This window comes from Rhodamnia argentea, chromosome 10, assembly GCF_020921035.1.
Source record: "Rhodamnia argentea isolate NSW1041297 chromosome 10, ASM2092103v1, whole genome shotgun sequence".
NCBI classification, from domain to species: Eukaryota; Viridiplantae; Streptophyta; class Magnoliopsida; order Myrtales; family Myrtaceae; genus Rhodamnia; species Rhodamnia argentea.
This window is the reverse complement of record NC_063159.1, coordinates 1623986-1647718: the sequence shown is the minus strand read 5'-3', so window position 1 is coordinate 1647718 and position 23733 is coordinate 1623986. Positions and strand designations below refer to the sequence as shown.

The 23733-nt window shown below is 38.8% G+C and overlaps 1 protein-coding gene across 1 annotated transcript; it reads right to left on the bottom strand.

Annotated features, from left to right (window-relative positions):
- Positions 1 to 2693: 2693 nt before the first annotated feature.
- Positions 2694 to 10484, bottom strand: LOC115739867 (type I inositol polyphosphate 5-phosphatase 8). The gene is made up of 11 exons (XM_048271797.1): positions 10202 to 10484; positions 9066 to 9134; positions 8882 to 8966; positions 8733 to 8804; positions 8116 to 8203; positions 7773 to 7877; positions 5547 to 6021; positions 4903 to 5099; positions 4698 to 4806; positions 4398 to 4546; positions 2694 to 3856 (listed from the first exon to the last, which is right to left on the bottom strand). The coding sequence occupies exons 2-11, from the start codon at positions 9093 to 9095 to the stop codon at positions 3604 to 3606; spliced, it is 1563 nt and encodes a 520-aa protein (XP_048127754.1). The 5' UTR covers positions 9096 to 9134; positions 10202 to 10484; the 3' UTR covers positions 2694 to 3603.
- Positions 10485 to 23733: the final 13249 nt, after the last annotated feature.

Genomic DNA, 23733 nt, shown 5'->3' with positions numbered 1-23733 from the left:
GTTTGTCATCAAATGAACTTGAATTTGGGCCATTCGTGCGTGGATTATGGTCATGTATGTATGGGTGAGTGGAGAGGTGTTCGGCTATGAGGCCTTTCGTGCATAGAGGTGTCTCTTGCTTTGTGGGTTGTGGCCGCGTGCCTTGGACGTGCATGAGAGATGATAAATATTAGTCTGTGGTCTCGTGTGAGTCTGTTTCAATGTCGAGTTCATTCATTAAGAATATAAGCACGCGTATGAGTATTGTCAAGTGTATTTAAAATGGTTATCTTGCTTTGTGGGCTCTAGGACGTGTGGTTTGCATTGAAATTGGTTAATGAGTGAGATATCCATCGGCCAGAGTCTTGACGTGATTATTTATATGTCCGCCTATGTCCGCATGATTGCCTGTGGGAGCTTGAGTGAGCTTGAGTGCAAATCGGGGAAGTCCACGGCCTAAGACCCTATGTCCCGTTGGAATGGAAAGCCTCAGGCCTTTGTCCCTCGGAAACCCCGAAGTATGGGAGATTTGAGGCTTGTGTCCTTCAAGATTCCTATGACCGGTGTCCTATGGACGATAAACTAGGGTCAAACCCAAATTTGAGGCCTGTGTCCCTCTTGAGTGATGAGTGTAAAATGGAAACTAAAGAATAAAGTGCATGATATACCGAATACTCGTGAGTGTGTGAAGTCTCATTGAAGAAATTAATGGTTGTGGTATGTGTGTTATATAATTGTTGAGTATAATGGTTGTGGTATGTGTGTTATATAATTGTTGAATATGATGTCGAGTCCTGTTTGATTAAACGATGAATCGCTCGTTAGATTATGAGTTACTTGTTTCACTGCTGAGTTTTATAGCTCACCCTTGTAGTTGGCCTGTTTTTCAGATAACTAAGTATGCCAATTCCTCCGGCTCTCCCTACTTTAAGTTATGGTGTGCCTGTTTTCTTTACACATACCTAGCAAGAGGACCATGATCCGGAGTTTCCTCCTGAAGAATTCCAGTTGTTGGTTTCTGTACTTTGGGTTGATGTGGGATTATCTGATGTCTTGATTCCCCTGCACTTTGTGTCGTTGTTTTTGAGAGGCCCGTCTGGTCATCTTTTTGGTCCACTACCTTCTATGCCCTCTGACGATGACAATGACGACGACCACGGCATGGAGTAATGAGGATGGTGGTTTTGGCTAACTAAGCTGTGCAGGCAAGTTTTTGACGGTTGGGAGTTCCGGCAGACACCTTTTGGACAACCCGCATAGTAGTCTAACCCCGCCAAGGATGGTGTAATGTGAGGGAATCGTAGGTGGTGGTAGTAGTTCCTCTCTTGGCGTTGCCTGTTTAAAAGACTTAGAAGTGTAATATGACAGTTATCTATATATATGGATGAGTGTAAACTAAAGTGTTATGCCTTACTTCTTATGTGCTTGTAAGACGTGTATATATATAGTGTGCATGTGACAAATTTTGTTTCGTTAGGTAGGGAGTTTCTTACCACTGTGCTTTGTGCGTGCCCCTCTGATAATTATATCATAATTATGATATGTTATGCCTAACAACCAACACGAAGTCCTGGGCGATCGCGAGGCTCATCACAGCTCGCCCACGCTTAGTCCTTGCTGAGAATCAAGCTCGCATGGATTGGCATTGGGTGAGCTCGAGCTCGCCGGGATCAACCACGTTGGTGGTCGGTTGTCGAGGCCTGGCGACGACAGAGAGAGGAGGTAGAAGGAAGAGAAAAGAAATAAAATAAAATAAAAATAGAAAAAGAATAAAAATAATTAAAAATTTGGATAAAAGATAATCAGAACTTTTAAACGAAATAAAAAAAATTCATATACTTTTTTAAATTATATGAATTATCCATAATTAGCAATTTATTTTTTTCAAAAATTTATAAGAAATAAATCATCTAAGATTGGATTAAATATAGAAGCGTTTTAGTCATATGGATTGGATCGGATATGGGTTAAGAAATATGTACCTTTTTTTTACCTAATCCACCCATTTGACAGTTAATTTGGATCGTACCTTTTTTTACCTAATCCACCCATTTGACAAGTCTAATTGCAGGCCATGGACAACAACCATCATCTAACCTCTTTTTAAACTATTGGAAGGTCGTATGAGGTGTAGAACTATAGAATATACGAAGCTGAAGAGAATTCTTAAAAACCAAAAAAAAAAGTAGTATAATCCTCGTACATTTAACATCGCAAACTTTACTTTATGCACACTAATGAACAAAACGCACAAATATGCATTTATAAGAAAATAGAGTGAAGGATAATTTAAGGGAAAAAAAACTGTGATCCAAGTTAATAGTTAAGTTTAAATTGTTTTTGGACGAGAAAGATACAATTTTGACTTTGGATTATATAATGATCTAGGACGATTAATCTTGTAGCAGACATAATTGCATCGGTCAAGGTACTAGGCGCCCGTGCTTACGTTCCTAGTGGCTGGGCCCGATAAACGCTAGCTCCTACAACCATGACCCCGGCGCTCGGACTTGGGAACCCTGGCAGTCGAACCCAAGTCCTCGAGGCCAAGGGTCGGTTCCCGACGCTCGAGCTGGGGTCTTCGGCACTCGAAAAATAACTTGCTGATAGCATGTGTATCCATTCAGTAGAAGAAAATAACATCAAGTTTTTCTTACCAAGCGATGGAAAAGAATTTCTAAGCTATTTTCACATTTCAGAAAAACACCAGGAAATATTGTCATTTCCTTAATAAATGATTCTAGTGCTTTAGAAAGAGGAAACAAATACATGGATATAACCATATAAACACATCTTTACCAGATCTGGCACAAAGAAGTCTTGCTGCATGAATCATGCGGGCAGCAGCTGTATGAACTTCCCTCTTCCTACACACTCTCAGAGAAACTCTGGGGAAAAACAAAAAGCTGCCCAGAATCCTTTACATTGAGATGAGAAAATGGGACAAGAAAAACACAAGAACTAGCCTTCACTGCTTCCTAATATTTGAGAAGAAGACGTGTTCTCAAAACTGAACTCCTTGTCTTTGCGTCAAGGAAAAGAAGTTCCTCTCTTGCTTTCGCAAATCTGGTGTTCTTCAGTAGAAACCAATGAATCACCATCTTGCACGCTTGAATGTACAGTCTGAATCCGAAATATTCCTCTTGAAAACCCGAGTCTTCAGTGGCCACTTCACTCGAAAATGTTCTTCCTGCTTCCATCACCAGATGAAAAAAAAGATGGAAACGCATGACCTTTTTTGCAATTCCTCCGTCAACCTAGTCTGCTGGGGTTGTAAGACACTTCCAATCCACCGATGGTATGGTGGAGGGAACCAATCGCCTCGCTATGTATTTGAATTGTGCACCTTATCGCACGCCGGCCATGTGGTTTTCCGATGGTGTCCATCACTCTAACTTGCACTTGCACTTGCACAACGAAAATTACTTGATTTAGGCCCCCAACGTACTGATCCTGCCCTTGAATATAGCGACTCTCACCCGATCTGAAGGCCGTGAAAAAAAACATACGACCAATCCGATTCCCAGATAACGGACTACAGTTCATTCAAGAGCCTGTCGATGCAGTTGGAACGGACTCGAACCTTTGATCTCCCAAAAATTTCAAAGGGAGTCTCGAGGGTGTTCAAAACCTGGGAGCAGAGATGTAGCTCTGAGCTCTGGTGATGAGGAGCATCTCTTCAGCTTGTACTTTGGCCACGCACGAAGCAGGCAGGGGCCGAAGCGGGCCGGCTGCTGGGGCGACAGTGGGCCGGTTCGGGACGTCCACCTGGACCGAGAAGAGAGAATAAACAGGCCTGTGGTCCGAGAACCGGGACTCGCCTCGCACATACTGTATCTGTTTCAGCCCATCGCCTCTCCACAATATTCTGTCACACCTGCCATTTTTTAAATCAAACAAAGGTCCACAGAGTCGGTGAATCTTCAGTGTGAGCAACTTCCTCGAAGATAGAATCATTTTTTTCTCTTCACTGCTTTACGAAAAACTGAAGCAAGTGTTGCAATAAAAGAATTATCAGATAAGGAACCTTGGTAGCCGACCATGTAGTAAATTATAATAACAGGTGGTAGGCAGGAACATATTCTATCCTCAATGAATAGTTTGCTTAACCTAAAGTGAAGATATGACTGTTGCTTGCCGACCCTTTTGAATAAATCTAGGAAAACTGCAGCTTAAGTAATAAAACCCATTAATGTGTAAAGTACTAAGCTAAACCTAGAAAAATCGGCTACGCTTGAAGGCCATTAAGTATTTCAAGAAGCTGCTCATGTAAAACGGAATCATATCACTGTGTTCTAAAATAATCAGGAAGGAGAGAGCTTGTACGTAACGTCACGCCACTCAAAAGACAGCAAGAGAGACCTTAATAAGCCCCGAAAAAAAATAAGACGCATAGTTTAGAAGAAATATTTAATTACCAGGCTGGTGTGCGACGCTTTTCTTTAGATTTGGAGTTCTGAACGGCGTAATGGTCGGAGTTAACGAGATACTTGTACGTCGGGGCGAAATTTATGTTCCCTTCTTCCCACCCTTTGAATACTCGACCGGCCCTTTGTTCTATTTTTAGCTGCCAAAACACGTTGAAGATGAACCAGCCATTGAGTCCGGAGGATTTTTTTTTTTTTTTTCACAAATAAAGCAAAGAAAAAGAAAACCAATTTCGGTTATGCTGACTTTAGAAGACTTTGATGCAAACTGGTTTGAGCTTACTGTCGTACCTGGTCTTTCTCCAAAAGCGCTTGCCAATCGTTCCTCTGGAGAAGTTCGTTCATGTCGCTGCAGCTCGAAGCTAGCCGATAGTTCAAATCGCCTAGCCAAATGATTTTGCTACATGAAATAACGCAAAATTCCTATTAAACACCGTCGGCTACACCCTAAATGTGTTCCGAGAGAGGCGCAAAGACAAGTACAAAACGAACTTACTCATGATCGAGAATACTATAGGGCGAAAAAGACGGTCCTTGCGATCGAGAGTAATTAGAGAACTTCGTCTTCCTCAGTATTTCCATCACGTCCGAGTTCCTCTTCACTTGGTCGCCTTCTTTCTCCCCAGAGGTCAAGTGCGTGCACACGAAGCAGAAGGTCGTTTGGTGCAAGGTCATACTTATGGAGATTGAACCCTAGATCAATGAAACAAGGAAGGGGGCAAGAAAATCTAGTTAATTACCGCAATCTCTATCGTCATTAACTCGAGGCTCGCGATTATCAAACAAAATTGCTACTTTCGTCCCTGAAATCGCTTCTAGTAAAACTAATTACCAATCCCCACCTAAGACCGTGTGTGATATTTCAAAGAGCATCCATCTATTTCAAGTAATTAGCGTAAAATGGGCAAGATGAATAAGTTTTTCAAGTGTGGATGATACGCGACAATTAAATCATGACTAATTAGGGCAAGTAACTAAATAATTTAGATTTAAGCAAACTCGGAAATAGTAAAATCCACTAAAGGAATGCATCAACATCTTCAAGTTCCCCACGTTACAATCATGTAAAATTCAAATCAAATGCCTAAAAAAGAGAGTTTAGCAGATGGAATTAATTAACCATTAGCTGATGATGCTGACCTTATTTCCAAGATAGCCCATGATTCCTCGCCCCACGCACGACACCTTCAAATTGCCGACGTGCCTCCTGAGATCTTCCCTAACCCACACGCACAAGAATATCCCCACCATCTGCTTACTCGCGGCAAGGCAATAATGCCGGCGGACCGGGCTCGTGTACCTTCCTGACGTGCAAGGCGGGCTAGGCGAGCCTGCTTCGCTGCCGCTCGGCATGAGGCTCAGGACCCTCTCGAAGTCCTCTTGGTCAAGCTCATCTTCCAGAGACAGCAAGTCCGAGAAGCTGAGCCTCGGTTTGAGACTCTGCTGGAGCTCACTCAGCGGAGAGTCCGAGCTCAGTGGAGAGTCCGAAAGCTCGGTCTGGGATGGCCCGTCGCCGTTCAACGCCTGGCGAATCAGGGACAGCCACTTGGCGGCTGGCCCGTTGTCCTCTGCCCCGAGCACATTCCCTGCGTTTAGCGGCACAATTTCCTGGAACCTGATCCGATTGAGCACATCAAGCACCCAAGCCAATAAGAATCGGAAGGATCACCATCATCTCGATCTAATCATGATCGATTTTTCACAATCTCTTTTGTGTCAGCTCAAAGATATATCAGGCAGACAAGGCATAACTCTAAGATTGGATGATTAAGAAAAAGATAAGGCCTGGAACCCGACATGTTTTCTGCAATTAACAGTAGGTTAGTCCGTCTGTATCACGTCGCTAACAGTAGAATCAATCCAGTCAATAATGTCTCTAATCATGGTCCAAAGGAGGCGTTTGCTTCACGAGAAACTCTAGATTTTAAAATTAATTGTCTAAAGACAATTGACTATATCTCTAAAAAAAAAAAAAATTAATCAATGAAAAATATTTTCATTATAGATAATAATTTATGGTTAGTTATTTCGTGGATGATAAAAATATTATTTCTTCGTTCATTCTCATAAATGATCATTTCGATTCCATCACCGTCTAATATCATCCGATCAAAGTTGGCAAAATGGTAAATAACTTGAGTCTAAGCACGTTGGTGATGAGCTGGTGGTAGAACATGTTAAAGTTGGGTCGAATGGGGCCCCTGCCCTGCCCAGCCCAGCCCAGCCCCAACCCACTTAGTGGGCAACAATTCGTCCACGCGCCTCTCCATGAATGCAGCGGCGCGTGATGATTGAATTTAAGTTTATAACAAATAATTCCCAAGCAGGAATATGCAACTGACTATGATAGACGTGTTTAAAGCTGCTTCTTTAATAATAATAAAAAATTACAGTCATAGAGCTAAAGTTGATCAAATTTAATGTTGTTTTACATGTGCATATTGTGTCGATTAAGATTTTTGTGGACTAAGTTAAAATAAAAACAAAACAGAAATTTCCTTTTGAAAAATAAAAAATGTAATTACCGATATTCCTAAACTTACGACACTTTTACTTGATCATAACATAATGAAAAAAAAAAATGCATTCTGGTGGAAAATTTAACTTTTTTTAATCAGTATTTTCTTTAACATACAATATAATAAAATTCATTTATTTGCTGGTGGGAGGAGGTGACAGGTGAGAAATTCAACAAAGACAAAACAATATAAAAAGAGCAGAGAAAAAGGAGGATGGATTAGGCTTTGTACCAAATTGGGAGGATTGAGCACACCTACCAAGTACAATGATAAAGAACATGGTAATGTACAAAGTAGTTGAAAAGCAAGAACTCAACTGCAGCTTTTACAACACACCGCACACGAATGAAAAGCTTCAGCTTTTGGAGGCAAAGCCAACAGAACTAGTGAATGAATTATTTAATCGAATTTGAATACATCCTCCCAAAATTTTGAAATTTCCCAAATTTTATACGTCTAGACGTAGAACGCTATATAACTTTTGAAAAATAAAAGGAAATATAAAAGAAGGGGAAATTTTCTAAATTAAGACCTTAAGTGTCAAATTTTCTCAAATAAAGGCTTGAATGTCTACTTCTTTTCTTTTTTTGTAAAAAAAAAACAAAACTCATTTCATTCGAAAGAAAGTGCATAACTTCAACATAAAAATGCAAATCAAGTTGATTTATCTTTTATATTTACTTGTTTTGTTTGAGATATCTAGTTCAACGAATGAATTATTTGCTTCAATTTGATTTAATCCTTGAGTTTTTTTTTAGATTTCCCAAATTTTGTGCATGTAAAACGACAGCAAATTTTTGAAAAAGAAAGAGAACATAAGAGAAGAGAAGAGGAGAGAGGAGCATACCCAAGAACATAGATGTCAGCAGGAGCAGGTGACTTGAGCCAATCTCTCAGGTTCAAGCCCTCATGCGGCGACTTCCCTCCAACATTCCATGTCCCCACAAACATCCTATGCACAATATGTCCAATGTAAAAACCCAATCATTACAACAAAAATAAACCCAATGATTTTGGTGACCTAAAATCAATCAAATCGTCCTTTTTTATTTTAAATTTTGAAAAAAAAAAACTAGCTAATCTTCTTAAATATGCAAGACCTTTAGCATAGATTAGCTATCGTATGCCCCTCCCAAATAGATCAATAGGTAAATAGATAGAGATAGAAAGATCTTTATGTAGAGACTTGCCTTGGATTGAGTGTACCCGCGAAGGGGGTTGCTTCGCAGCCGAAGCTAGACTCTTTAAGGCCGTCGCTCGCTTCCACGAGCCACCCTTCTGTCGCGATTACAAAGTTCATAGATTCGGTCACGCATGAACAACCCATCAAATCAGAGGGCAAAAGATTTATTGAACTATCTTTCACTAATTAGAGTTCGGTCAACAAGCATAAAATCATGAAAAGGTCATAATTTAACTCCCCCGCGCTGCCGATTCACTATGCCACCTCCTGTAACATGATTATCACCTCAATCTAATCCAGTCTAATTTATTAACCATATTTGGTAATAAATAAAAAGGAGAAAATATCTGACAAAATAATTCAAGCAAGAATCACCCCCGCAAAATTAAATACGGCAAAAAATGAAGGAAAATAATTCAAGCAAAAGGGAAGCGGACAATCAAATCAACCTCTGGACTTATTATTATCGTCCTCTGTTTCTACGATGTCCAATCATATGAATCAAAGATAGCAGATCTGACGGCTCAGAGGAGCAGTCCCGCCATTAAAGAAGCTTGAAAAGTGCCGAGAAAGGTACGAGCAATCGAACGACATGGACACTGCCGCTGGTTTTTAGCAATTTACCGGAAAATCCTTGTGGCACGACCACGTAACAGCCTTTGTCGGAGCAGCTCTTCCTTCTCTCTGCTCTTTTATCTGAATTCCACAAATGGCTATTAATATAAAATGTTAATAAATAAAGGAAGAGTAAGATAATCAATTCCGATGGCTACCTCTTACGGCGTAATCTGAGTGAAATTCATGGGCTCCGCTTCTGATGTTCAGCCATTTTCTGACCACCGCTTTCGGCCACGAATTCTGCCCAAAAAGAAGAAAAAATCGAATCAAGATTGACTTCCCAAGATTCAGCAAATTCGACGCGTCGTAGGAGGAGGAAAACGAAGACGATTCTCTGACCTTGGAGATCTTGTGGACCTCTTCTCTCATTGCTCTTCACCGTCTCCGTTCGGCTCTGTCCCAAGACAACTGAGAATTTACATAGATGGGGGGAATTAGATTTAAGAAGAAAACTAAAACAGTGGGAATCGAGGACCATCGGTTATTGTTCATCTTGTCCGAAGACATACGTAACCATGGCGATCGTGGATATCTGGGTATAAAAGAATGAAAAGATCTTCCAGTTTCTACTGCGTTTAGATCAATTCAGGAACCGCCGAATGAAAACAGAGTAGGGGCTGATCGAAGAGTGATGAGTTTGGTCCGCTTCTGTCTTGTTTTCTCCTAATTTTTAACTTCAGTTGTGAACAGAAAATATGTGTATATAAATGGAGTGAGAATATAGAAGTGTCAAATGCAGAGTTCAACGGGGAGTTAATAAAAGAGCAAGTTGCAGGGGAAATGGAGACAGCTTCTGAGCGTCGACCGTAGCCTGTAAGCAAGATAAAACGAATACCCACATGACGCTTGGTTGTTTAAATGAATGATCATGAGAGAGAGAGAGAGAGAGAGAGAGAGAGAGAGAGAGAAAAAAGGCCAGGTTCAACCTTTTCTCTGTGCAAGCAATTGTTTAAAACCCTTCACAGAGAGGAGAGAAACAGAGTGGGAGGATCAAAATTGAATCGTCAAGACAACGAAAGAAAAAGCTTGAGCTTTTCTTTAATTAAATCATATTGCATCGAAGCCCTCTTTCTCTCGGTCGGGCATCTGCTAAAAGAAAATGAAAAGAGGGAAGAAGATTACATCTGAAACTTGATCAGATGAATGTCCCCGTCCAAGTGATCTCCCCGTTCGATCATCGCAAGAGAGATTGCCGGATTTGGTAGATTCGAAGGGACCCGAACGTAACCCAAATAAAATGATGATTTTCGGGGGTTCACAGCGAAACGGGGGAACTGGGAGTAACAGTGGAGATGGGAATTTAAAGAGATGGGTCGTCGACATTCCAATCTCTTTAGACTTCAGAGGAAACCGGCCAGCCAATGCGTGCAGGAGAATCAACCAACGACAGAAAAAGAGGGAAAGAAATCTATAGAGAGAGAGAGAGAGAGAGAGAGAGAGAGAGAGAGAGAGAGAGAGAGAGGGAGGTTACTCACATGCCCTGAACCAGAGAAGCCTGCAATTTTCCGCGGGGGGGGGTGGAATGAATGAACAGTCGGCGCGAGAGCGAGAAGAAGATCTGTTATGACTAGTCTAATGAGCTTTTCTCTTTCATCTCTGTTTCTCTGAGAAAGAGAAGGAGAGAAATGATTACTTGGTTCACTCCGTGTTGGTTGATGGGAGGGGCTTGGAAGAAGAAGAAGAAGAAGAAGAAGAAAGGGGCAATACTTTTGTTCCTCCGAAAAGCAAAATGAGAGGGACGGTTCTCAAATTTATAGGCGTCGTCGCATCTCCGATTCTTTTTGAGTTGGGCTGCGTGCGTGAGAGCGAAGGGAAATGGGAAGGAGGAGCAGTGGCGGGGAGGGATATATTTCTGTGCGGGTGGATCTAGCGGATCTGTTGTGAGCCCGTTTTCGCCTTTTCAGGGTCAAATCTCTCTATTTCCAAATTAACTTTCGCGAAGATTGGTGGTCATAGTGGACAGCGGAAGGAAGATAAGAACTTCAGAGAGAAAAAGAGAGAGTTATCACAAGTTCGGCCCTCCATGCACTCGTATAATTACTGTTTAGACAAATGTGTTATACGTGCGTCAATAAAATAAAATAATTATGTACCGGCCCAAAGGAAAACGAGCAATACTCATTAAATAATGGACGAGAAGGATGGTAACAAAAGCTATATCAATTATATTCATTTGCCCAAGTAATAATGAAATGCATAAAAAGTGACATATAAAAGCAAGCTTGTGGTCATTATACTAGAGGCCAGAAATTAGAGTCTAGAGATAATAAATCCAAAAATAACATGCCCCGACATGTTAAAATCTATTAATTATCAGATCGGAAAAGAAACTTTACTTGCTTGCTTGTTCCTGTAAGCCATCTCATCGATCCACGGGAATTTCAATTGAGGTGCAAAATGTGCCTCTACAATGCAACCCATATAAGTAAAGTGAAAAGGAGGATACAACAACGATTAGTCTTTTAGTGCTATAAGCAACTATGCTACTTTTATAGTCGAGTTTAGATTGTCCAATGACCTTATCTATTTCTTTTTTTTACCAGAAAGCAAATATTATATGAACATTTTTTCTATTCTTTCAATAATTTAATCAATGCTTGATAAAATTAAAAGGGAATGAGAGAAAAACTTTCAAAATTTCCTGAAATAATGAAAGCACGAAACTTTTTGTTGCACTACGACGACAATGAAGGAATTTCACTTCTTGATTTTCTCTTTTCGTAACCAGAGTGGGTTTTTCCATGTATGTCTGTCATAAGATGATTCGAAGTAGGATTGTTCTGGTCATTTCCTTAGTGCTCTCTCCCACCCCTCATTTATCGACTTTCAATTTCTTAGACTTAATTTTACTTCTCAAATTTACAAGTATAACTTTCCTAAAACTAATTCGACTTGGTTTAATTTATAGTTCCGTGTCATTTAAATGTCACAGTCAGATTGCAATGCTTTGGCATATATATATGGTAATATTAGGTTCTTGATCATTCTTCGGAATTTCTAACCTTTTAGGAAGAAATCACAGGTGCACGCGATATCTATACAATTAGCATTGTTTGATAAAGCAAAGAAAGATTCCTACTTTGAGGGATCTCAATCATTCTTTAAATACGAAATTTACTTAATTACTTATAATATTACCCTTTGAAAAATGTAGTGTTTATGGACAATTGAGTGGATTTGTAATTTTATTCTCACACATTTTTTTAATAGAGAAACTCGCATATTTATATCCTGCAACAACCCTCTTAAAAGGCTTTCAAATCTTGAAATATTTGTCATTCTATAATTATGTATACAATTTCCTCATAATGTCAACTTTTAACAATAATTATTTCCCATTATTATTTCACAATTCAATTATTTCCTAACTTTTGTTTAATTTTTCAAATGTCAATTTCTTGTACACGAGCAACGCGTGTATGTGTGCACATTTGCTAGTATTATATAAAGCAAAGAAATCTTCTTCTAAATAATCTCTATCTATTTTTCGTCAACATGTTTGCTAGTACTATATAAAGAAATATTCTTTTGTGACAGTTTTTTATCTATTGTGATATTGACAGCATGTTGTGAGCCACAAAAAATAAATCATGAATAATTAAAAATTATTATGGAGTCCATTCTTTCAAGAATTTGTGGTTCAAAATATATTATTATTCTCACAGTCACCAAAAAATTGTTATGCTAGCCAAGTCCTTATATAAAGTAAAGGCAATTTTTATTGCGTTGATTATATAAAACAAAAAAGATAGTGCATCTAAAACTGAACACACTCCCTTATTCACTGCTTAAGAAGTGTATAGGGAACTCCCTAGCAAAGTCTTTTTCATTTTAAACTTATCGAGAGATTAAATTTGCGGAGTAACATATCGACAAATTAAATAAGGTTGATCACATGCAACTTGTTTTTCAAATTTGATTATTTATTTTTACTAGGTCAACCGGTATTGTAAAAATTTTTATATACATTGATCCATGGATGGAATATACGGGGATGAATTTGATTACATAATTGTTTCTAAGTACCCTTCCCATCCATTTAATGATGAGTGTGTTCAAAAGCTTTTCTATGATAGTGAACCAAATTATAATTATTTAATAAGTTGCAAATGTTTAATATTACTTGAGTGTGTGTACACAATGTTCGAAATTATTGTAATTAGCTTTAGGAGAGAAAGTTCGACTAAAAAAAAAAAAAAACTTTAGGAGAGAAATTTGGGTGACTAGAATGAGGATAGTGATGAGTAGATAGATAATCTTCGAGATGATTTAACAATGAGTAATATAATTTGGAAAATTCTTATTTTGAGAATCACATTTTAAAAGGATCTATTTGGAAATAAAATCACATATTTCATACGTACAATTTAGGAAATTAAGACATAACTAACGTGTTATAATTGACAAGGCTATCAATCATTGATTGAGCTTTTAGTAGCTGTCCAATGGTAATAGTTGTCTTGCCAAAAAATATAGGACAAGCGATGTGATTGGAGACGTGTGACTGTCACGTCAATCAAAAGCTCAAAGTGTAATTGGCAGGGTTTAGGGTTAAGTCTGGGTGCAGCGTCCCAGGAAGTCTATATCAAGTCTTCCATTTAGGAACACTTACAAAAATTTTGTGCTCCAACTATGAGGGTAAAACAAATGGTTTACTCCAATATTTTTTCTTTAATAATTTGGGAAATTAATAAGCCTCGTGAATAGATTGATTAAGGTTTTTGACTTGTATAGGTGATATGATCGAGAGCTATTTGCATTAATCTGTGCAATTCAAGTGAGTAAACTCCAATTTTTAAACTAAAAATCTTTCAATATTCCAAATTGGTCTACTCGATATCTTTGTTCTTTCATAATTCCAATAGATGAATGGATCAATGAGATGTACATCTACTGTTGACATAAATCTAGGTAATTTTGTTTGCTCAAATTTTGCTCGAACTTTACCAAGCTGACTTTTATTTTGATTGAGTAATTGGCCTATCTAAATATCTTATGGCATTGATGTGAAAAAAAGATATGTAGCTAACCACTAAAAATAATAAATTAATCTTCATTTCACCAACTTAACTTTTTTCCATCCATGTTCACTACCAGGGATAGGAATTTTTTTTTTCTCATGATCCTTAATATCCGAGGAAATTATTTCCACTAAATCTCCTAACGAAATAATATTTGTTCGGAGTCTCCCCATAAGTTAAATATCATAACCCGTATCCACCTCTAAATTATCATCATACCCTAACATCTCAAATTACCAAAATAGTTGAGAGCTACTGGTGAGGCGAATTTCGCAATTTTACCTGTGGAATCTCATAATTTTCTGGCAGTCAAGGTTGAGAAAGGATAAAAGATGGAGGAGACGATTTTCTACCACATATAACTCTTTAAAAGTGTTAAAGAGGATAATACATATGTTGTCGAAACTATAGTTGATCATACTAAGAAAATGATATAAATGGTCCATGAGCATTGATTCAATGTGTAATGTCGTCTTTGATATGTAAATTTATTTAATGTGGTTTCTCAATTTGTCTCAATGTGCAATGTAGTTCTTAAACGTTTAATTTTTTAAATGTAGTCTTTGAACACTTGATAACTGTTTAATTTAGTCCCTGAACTTTGTAAAAATGACATAAACGGAAGGATTACAATTAATATTTATCAGAACAAATCAAAAGTTTAGAGAAATATTACACATTGGGCCAAGTTCAATAACCATATTTCAAAAATTCAAAGTTTAGAGACAAAGTTGTATAGTGAACCAAAACTCAATGACTACTTGTGTTTCTATCCCATCATACTAATGCAAATTCCTCGCAGGGGAGTAAAACTAGTAGAACTAAAGGCAACCCTGAGCTAGTTTTAGGCGGTTGATTAACTCATCAAAACCAATACATAAGCAACCAAAGCAACCAGAAAATGAGTGTTGCCGCCCGAAGAAACAAAAGCAGGCTAGCAGAAAATTCTTTTTAATGTCGTTTTTGGCTAGACAATCGTCTGAGATAATTACATGTCTTTCCCTAATAGGCTGTGTTATAAGAGGGGCCTAATGAAGCCAAATACGACATCGTCACGTTTTTACAGGGCCGCCGGATGGTCACAAATTGTGAACGGGTCAGTCAAGTGTTCAGACCAATGAGGGAACGTGCATGCAGAAATGGGTATCAATCAGAATTTAATTTTGTACCTTTTTGTTTGCTTTTGATGAAGAGAATCAATCAGAATTTAAGTTAAAGAGACGAGACATGGGAAGTTGTTGGCCGATCGTTCTCCAACAAAACTTTGTCTGATCGATGTACCAATGGGATAAATTCTCCGATGAAATTTGTGGCCCCGCATTTGGCACGGTCATTATTTTGCCAAGTGCCTCTCTTCCTATTTCTTTTTCCCAAGATATGTTTCTATGAAAAATGATGTTTGTAAATTGTTCTACAAATCTCGACCGAAAAAAAAAAAATCGTTTTACAAATCAATATAATTCGTGATTACTTGTTATGTACATGCTTGGATCGTTCGAGTGAACAGTTTTGAGGTTGGTCGTTCCCGGCCTAAATTTGAAAGCAGCCTTTATCTCTTGTTTTGAAAGATTGAATTCGAGAACTAAATTGGTCGATTTTGGAATCACCGGATCTAGATTAAGAAAAAACCCATGTAATGTTTTGGCAAAATACTTATAACAGAAAAAAAGGTTGCACCATTATATAAAAATAACATTTGTTGGTTAAGTAGTTATGTTATTACCTGTTTGGGTCGAGAACCATGATTTCATGCTCGATGGGTGCAAAAAGTAATATATATATATATAAAGGATTTCAAAACCGATTTAGAATGTATTAAATTTGAGAAATAAACTGGTTGAACTGATGGTTTTGCCTTGGAACCGATAATCGAACTGGTCTTGGGTCACTTCTTGGCTCTCGGAAACAGGAGCAACTGAGAACTAAACTAGTTCTTTTTAGATGTCTAAGCCGGTTCGATCCAGTTTCTATTTGAGCAGGACTCGATGCTTACCCTATTTTTACCTTTTTGTTTTGTTTTTCTAGATTACATAACTCTCTAAAGATATCTTAGATTACATAGTTCGTGCTGAATTAATGCATGCAATTGGGACATATTCTCACTCAACTCTTCTATTTTGTCATTTAGATTTTTCTTTTGTATTGCTTTTAATTTAATTAATGTAATCTCGAAAAAACCATAATTAACCCGTTTAAGACTGGTAAATCACATTTCTCGGATCAAATATCACTGTGCGGTTATGCCGGAAAGGGAAAAAGTGGACGTATGAGCCAGAAAGAAAGGGCACAGAGAAGTTTATTTTTCTACAATGTACCATTTTTCTGCTTTCTAAAGGAGCTAATTTTCCCTTCTCATGAAAAAAACCAAAAACACAGCCTATTGTTTTTTCTTAACATAATTGCGTTTCTAGTAACTCATTTTACCCAACTACAAAACTTGTCGGATATTATATAACATGTACTATTGTATATTTCGAAAATCTTCCAGATTATGGTCAAGTTCAACAACCAAGAACATTAGGAAAATGTATCTTATCAAATACATCAAATTCGATGTAAATATATGTTTATAGCTGTACGATATTGCTGTTGACTAGATTAATACGTTGTATACACGACAATCGACAAGACTAAGTGGTCACTTACTCCTCATATAATGAGCAATTTTCAAATAATGTGTAATCCAGCATTCATGGCTTCAACAAGTGCCATGCCATGTGCGAGCATTTAGAAGTACGGCCAAAATAGTTAGCTAGAGAGCGAGTTGACTTGATCATGTCCGCCAGATCCGTATCAAGCTGGTAATCGCCATTATTAGAATCGCATTAGCGAGATGACTAGCCAAAAATGGGCCCGACATGTGCCCCATCGATTAAACAAAAAAGGAAGATAAGCTTCCCAATTTGGAGCCCCATTATTCCCATGTTTATCTATTTTCTGACGTTGAAATTTGAGGCTTAGAGAGATACGGATCAAACTGCTAGGTAAGGAGGTGGCTCAAGATATAGTGCGGTAAGAGCTAAGCAGGCATGGCCTCCTCTAACTGGTACACGAGATTGGACCAAATCATGCCAATAAAACCTAACTCCATACTTATGTAATATACAATTATTGTGTATGGGTGTGTGGGTGTGTATATAAAGGTTTTTGACCAGGTAAAAAGTAAAAAAAGAGAGAATATCTTATCTTGAATCTTGATGTACGTAAGAAAGGCCACCCCGAGGGGGGCATTGCTTTCGTCACCCACTTCTCGATGTGTTTATATTTAAATGGTGGTGAAGAGATCACAACATATATGTTGCTTGATCGGAATTTTGCGTTCAGAACGAAATACCTCTCTACGAAAGTCGTTGTTCGGTTTTTTACGAGGGAAGACAGGTTATGTGGTGACTAGAGACGAAATATCAAGGAAACTGATCATTTCATTTCAAACGAAACTGAAGGCATACGAACTTTGCTGAAATCAAATCGACGTTAAAGCTTGAGAATATAAAGATGCAACATTAGAATTTAGTCAAACGCGAAGAGCTGAAAATCACAATTAAAGTACACGCCGAAATTTAATTGACGAGGAAGTATATGAGAAATACAGCCCTAACTACAGCGCGGGAATTGGAAGTTATTTGAAAGATAACAAGTTGTTTGTGTGTTGTGGAGGGTTTTTCTACTATACACTAACACTAGTTTTTATAGTGTCCACAACATTACTAAATATAAGCCTCCAATAGTTTTAGCCATGCCTTTACATCTCTGAAGTTTTCGATTCCATATCTTCATGTCACCACAACTTCTCATCTCCAAGTGGTTATTTAATTTAGAAGAATAACTTCCTCATCCTATTTGAGGTTACAAAATGTTACAACAATACTTTTCCACAATAAGTTCAAATTTATAAAAATATCACTGTGGGAAGCGAATTCTTATTTCTATACGAAACACGTGCGGAAAATTTTACTGTAGCATGCTCAATCAATCAATAACTTGTATCACCGATTGGAGTACGATCACATGAGGAAACGTACCCGCTATCCACAGATTAAGTGTTGCCTTCGCAGTCTCGAGAGTCCTTTCACTTTTGACGAGATACAACAATCGTGAGGGAGAAAAGCGTCGTTCGTTTCTCTTGAGTGCCAATGCCTGTCAATCGAGCACGATGGGGAGAACGTCTGTTTTTTATGTAAGTCAACGGACGTGACTCTTCACGTTTCAAATTATATTGACAGATAACCGCTTTGGCGCTTATCTCCAATGGGCATGTGTGATTGCCCGCATAACTGCACATTGTAAATCCCATGGACATTTATCTCCCACTCGCCCATGTAGGGCAAACGGCTCCCACATGCCCATAGAGGACCAGCAACTCCCACTCGTCCATAGGGGACCAAGTATAACTCTCTTTATGTTTGCAAAGTTTATATTGACAAATAATCTATGCGACCAGATACTAAGAGCTCGTTATCATACATTTGTTGGGAGTATATGTCACGCCTCGATTCCTCTTCGGGCTCGACAACATCCTACCACGGTCGTTCGCACAGATTAAACCCGGGATTCAACGACGTATAACTTAACATGGTATGATATGCACAAGCGGAAGCATAAAACAAAACTCCGTACAAATTGAAATAAGATTACTTAAGGAAAACATTATAATGTAACACGATACTTAGTGTTTTACAAAACAGAACATAAACAGCAAACCATCAAAAGTCGACGGAGGAGATACAAGTAAGAGAGGTAACTACTACCTAAACCGAAAGAACATCAAGGTCTAGTACTATACCTACACCTAAGGATCGGTCTCTCCGTTAGTGGACTAGTTGATTTGAGGGGCATACTCGGTAGAAACGCTCGTTTCGTACACCGATCCCGGCTCGGGCTCGGACTCCTCGGGCTCTAAGGGCACGTCCAACTCGTTTCCCAGCTCCAGTTTTGACCCAGAAGTATCCATAGGGTCGTCCTCGGCATCCCCTAGCTCCACGACCTCTCCGTCTTCGCTAGGGTCCTTAGGGTCAAGAAGCACCGGCTCCGGTATAGGTTCGGCGAAGGGCTCGGGCTCGACGGGTTCGTCGTCACCGGCGACATCTTCAACATGACCCGCAACTCTCAGTACCTCCTCGAGTATGACACAGTCCTTTAGTGGTCCAAAAACGGTATCCCCATCCTTGTAAGTCCGGGACGAAAAGGTATACGGCGTTCGGTGATCACCCCCATCGTCCACTCATAAGGTGCTAACCCTCTTATAGTATACTTGGTCGGGTCCTACCGGATACGTGGTAATCATGGGTTCAAAATCCTTCAAAGTCCAAAAAAATGTCGACATCGTGATCGGGTCAAGGTTTGGGGTCCGAAAAGGGTGTTCCACAACGGGATGAGAATATATCTCGGTAAGTTGATTCTAAGCCTACAGTACCTTCGAGTAATTTATAAAACACAAAAATCAACCAGAATATTCATAGGACAATTCATATGATACTTAAGATTGAATTAAACCGGCACGACACATGCTTTCAATCAACGGTCAAATCATCACTAAGACCGAACTTCGACTTAGGCACTTATCAACAGTTCAATCACAACACGTGGCAATAAATTCCATGTGGCTCAAAATGCTCAATAGTCGGGCCCGCGATTATCGCCTCGGGCTTAATAACACACACACACACACACACACACAACACCCGCGTTAGTGCGCATCAGGTTACCAACTCAAGTCATAGACCCGCGTTAGTACGCATCGGGTCGGTCCGGCGTTAATACGCATTCAGACGGGCACAAACCTTGCGATTATCGCATCAGAGTGCGGTGTGCATAAATACTCATCATATATTTTAGTTGACTATAAACCCCTCGTTAATACGCATCGGGGTATTCATATGCACACTTTCACAACCAGAGCATACAAATTTCATTCCGTGCCCACAATACTATCGACCCACATTTTAATACTTCATGATCGAGTATAAGGGAAATTAAGCCAAATTCTCAATAATTGGTTCGCGTTATTCACCCATAGCCGAAAATCACCATAGCATTTCAAAAGCTTCCGTATCAATTTTCAGCCAACATATCAAGTCCGAATTGCACTAAAAATCCAGCCCACACAATAATGCCACATAACATTCCCAATTAGCCCAAATCGAAATTTTAAGGCTCTCTGCATAAATTTCCCAATTCAACTCCCCATTTCCCATACATGGCCGAATATACTAGAGGTCCACTAGCAAATTTCATTTATTTCACAGCTCATTCAAGCACAAATTCCAATTGTAGCAACATGCACCAAATTGACATTCAAATGCGCCCATTTCCGAAGACAACCTACTCGGCCCTTAACCATCACAATAGATCCATCATACTACACCTATCCCACCATGATACATATATATTTCTCCTCCACACGCCACAAACATAAACCGGCCATAGCAACTCGGAACCGGTCTCCCACAAATCACGCCTAAACAGCCCATATTCTCACTAAATCAATATCCAATCATGCTCCTTAGTATCCTATAGTCCTAAGGTAAGATTAGGAGCCACTTACCACTTGATTTGGTCAAGAAAATCGAAGAATGAGCTCTCACTTTGCACGACCAAATTCTGTGCACAAGGGGCTGGTTCGGTTTCATGGGGAAAATGCTAGGTGTCAGTCCTCAAAACATTCTTGAAATCTCACTACAAACACTACTTAAGGTCCTTCATGATTCTATGGCAAGAACTTGAGCACCTTACCTCTCAAATATGCCGAGCAACCCGAGTAAAGGACCCCCAACGTCTACGGTCCAGCCGGCGGTTTTCAAGAGGAAGAAGAGGTGGTGGCGGTCCGGCGGTGTGGAGGCTTCACAACCGAGCAAGAAGGAAAGGAGGGTGAGGTGGTGGTGTTCGGCCGAGCTTCCACCGTGTGCTAGAGAGGGAGAAGGAACCGAGAGAGTGAAAATGAGAAAATGAGGGTATGAGGGAATGGGGGAGGGAGAGATGAGTTCAAATTGAAGAAGAAGAAAGAGAGGGAAATGTGAGTGGAGTGGTTCAAGGGGTGAGGGATATGACATTAGGAATAGTAGAAGTTGGTGGTGGGGAATTTGGGGAAACAATTAACACATGGATTAATTGGTCTTGCAAGAGCACTCTTGACCAATATACCCCTAGATATTTTCGGCCAAGAGGGTCGGGGATTAAAAGATCGAAATGCCCTCACTCAAATCCAAAGGGCGTAACAAACACCCGGGGGCAAAATGGTAATTTTCGCTCTGCAGTTCTAGTTTCACTTTTCTAATTCATGTGGAGCGCTAAAAAATCTTTACCGTCCTCGATGAGACATCGTCCAATTTGTTAATATTGGAATCCTCAAATGTCCAGCCTTTAATCTCGAAGTCTACTTCGCACTTAAAATCTACCGATTAAGAATTCAAGACATTTCGGATTGATCAGCGGCTCTTAGGAGTAACGCGTATCGATCCGTGATTTGTGTCACGTTTAAGAATTATCTGAACAACGGTGACCTTGATTGTCATGTAATTGTGAGGGTAATTGCCGGTTCTAAAAGGACGTGATCGTCAGAAGTCGGTTCAAGTTGATTCGCAAATTATACTATGGTCAAGCGGAATTACCGGCGAACCAATTGCACAATACTAGCAAATCGTTCTGACACCGATCTTGGATCGGCCCACGATGGCCCAAAATACACCCTCGACAATCCTTATGGTCGTGGTACTAACCGCGGTCGAGTTCTTTAGTCCACGTATTTAGATCCTATTTAGCCATTCCCTTTTGGTCACTCAACTCTAGAGAGATCAATTCTGAGCGAAATTACTGAAATACATCGATGCTCATTTTATTCATTCATAAACTTCGAAATGAGGTCGGAATTCAGAATGTCACAGTATATAACAACTCAATATCTAATATGGACATAATCAAAATATATTTTCGTATGTTGTACCCTAGATTAATCAGTCACATACATATTCCTCTCTCTTGATCTCATTTAAGTATGATATGTTATATTTATAGTTCTGATCACACTAAATAATCATAAATGATCGATCTGTGAATATAATCCATAATGTGACTTAAAAACTCCAAATCAATCTTCCTCATCCATTATATCTCTCAATCTCAATTCAGCTCGCTTTTTGGAAGTGTCCCTTTAGATCGAGTCAATTTCATGATCATAGACAACACTCTAAGATAGCGAACACTAAAAATGATCTCAAGAATAATGAAGAGTTATGAGAGTATGAAAATGAGGGATTCTTATCCTCGAGAGTTTCACACGGTTTAGAAAAGTTGAGATCTAAACTTTTGCCTACTCTCATTGGTCGATTTATGTATACGTTATATGAAATACGTATTACAGTATTTTCTCCTTCTCCATGGAGCATATGTCTTTTTATTTTAATACCGTACGGATGATAACTTAGACACACTCAATGTCTAATTTGAGTTCATATAACAACTCTAGCCAAGAGTTTCCATAAGAACTCCCATTTAGCAATAAAGACGGATAAAGTGAAATATATGGGTTATTTCACTTTCGGACTTTAGGAATGATAAGTCATCATCTTAACATTCTGTTAAAGCGGGATAAGTATTTTAAGCTTGAGCTCCCAATTATCACCTGGACAATAAGCTTAAAATTGCCTTATCTCTATTCATCACGCAATAAATAGAGGCGATTACCCGTATGAGTGAGCTAATCTCTCATCCGTCCGACATACCTTCTCATATAACGCACCAAACATTAACATGCACAACTATCAAATAGACTTATAGATATCCATATTGATAAAAATATCATCAACTGTGAATATTCAGGGGAAAATATAAATATTCAATACATTAACCTCTACGCAATCCTAAAGTCTTTACATGACTAAGGAAAATAACTTTAGGAATCGACTTTGTCATATGATCTACTAACATTCTATGCGTAGATATATGCTGCGAGTTCACATCTTTTCGTGCTACCATATCCTTAACATAGTTATACTTAATGTCTATGTGTTTGGTCTTGTTGTGGAACTTAAGATTCTTAGTGCAAGTTATTGCTACATGACTATCACAATAAACCTTTACAGGATTTGCAACATCTCTAGTAACACCCAAATGATTTAAAAATCTTCCGAGCCAAACACCTTCTTGTATTGCCGCTGATAATGCTACAAACTCGGCTTCCATGGTGGATAAGGCTATGCATTATTGTTTCTTACTGCTCCACAATATGACGCCATTATTTAGTAAGAATACATTTCTAGAAGTGGATTTCCTCTCATCCAAATCTCCTCCCCAATCAGCATCAATATAGCCCTCAAGGTGTAGATCACTTCTTTGATATGTCAGCAAGTAATTAGTGGTTGCTTTCAGATACTTCAGGATTCTCTTAACGACAGTTCAATGTGTTTGACTTATATTGGATTGGTATCTACTCACCAGTTTTTCTGCATAACAAATATCAAGTCCGGTACACATCATAGCGTATATTAGACTTCCAATAGCACTGGCATATGGAAATTTTTCATTTGCTCTTGCTCATGTAGAGTTTTAGGACACATTCTACGGCTCAATCCTTCACCTTTTGCAATAGGAGTATTAATGGATTTACAATCTTGCCTACGAAATCGTTTAAGAATTTTATTAATGTACATTTCTTGAGAAAGAGACAACAACTTTTTCGAACGATCTCTCAAAATCTTAACTCCGAAAATGTATGTAGCTTCACCTATATCTTTCATTTCAAAATTAGAAGATAGCCAACTTTTAACTGTTTTGACAAGCTCCCTATTGCTTCCGGCAATTATTATATCATCAACATATAATGATAAAATTACAAAATGACCTTTGGATCTTTTGATATACATGTAATTGTCTTTATTAATCATGTCAAAATCGTATGCCACTATGGCATTATGAAAGCGTATATATCATTACCTTGAAGACTGCTTAGGGCTGTATATCAATCTCAGAAGTCGACATACTTTTTGTTCCTG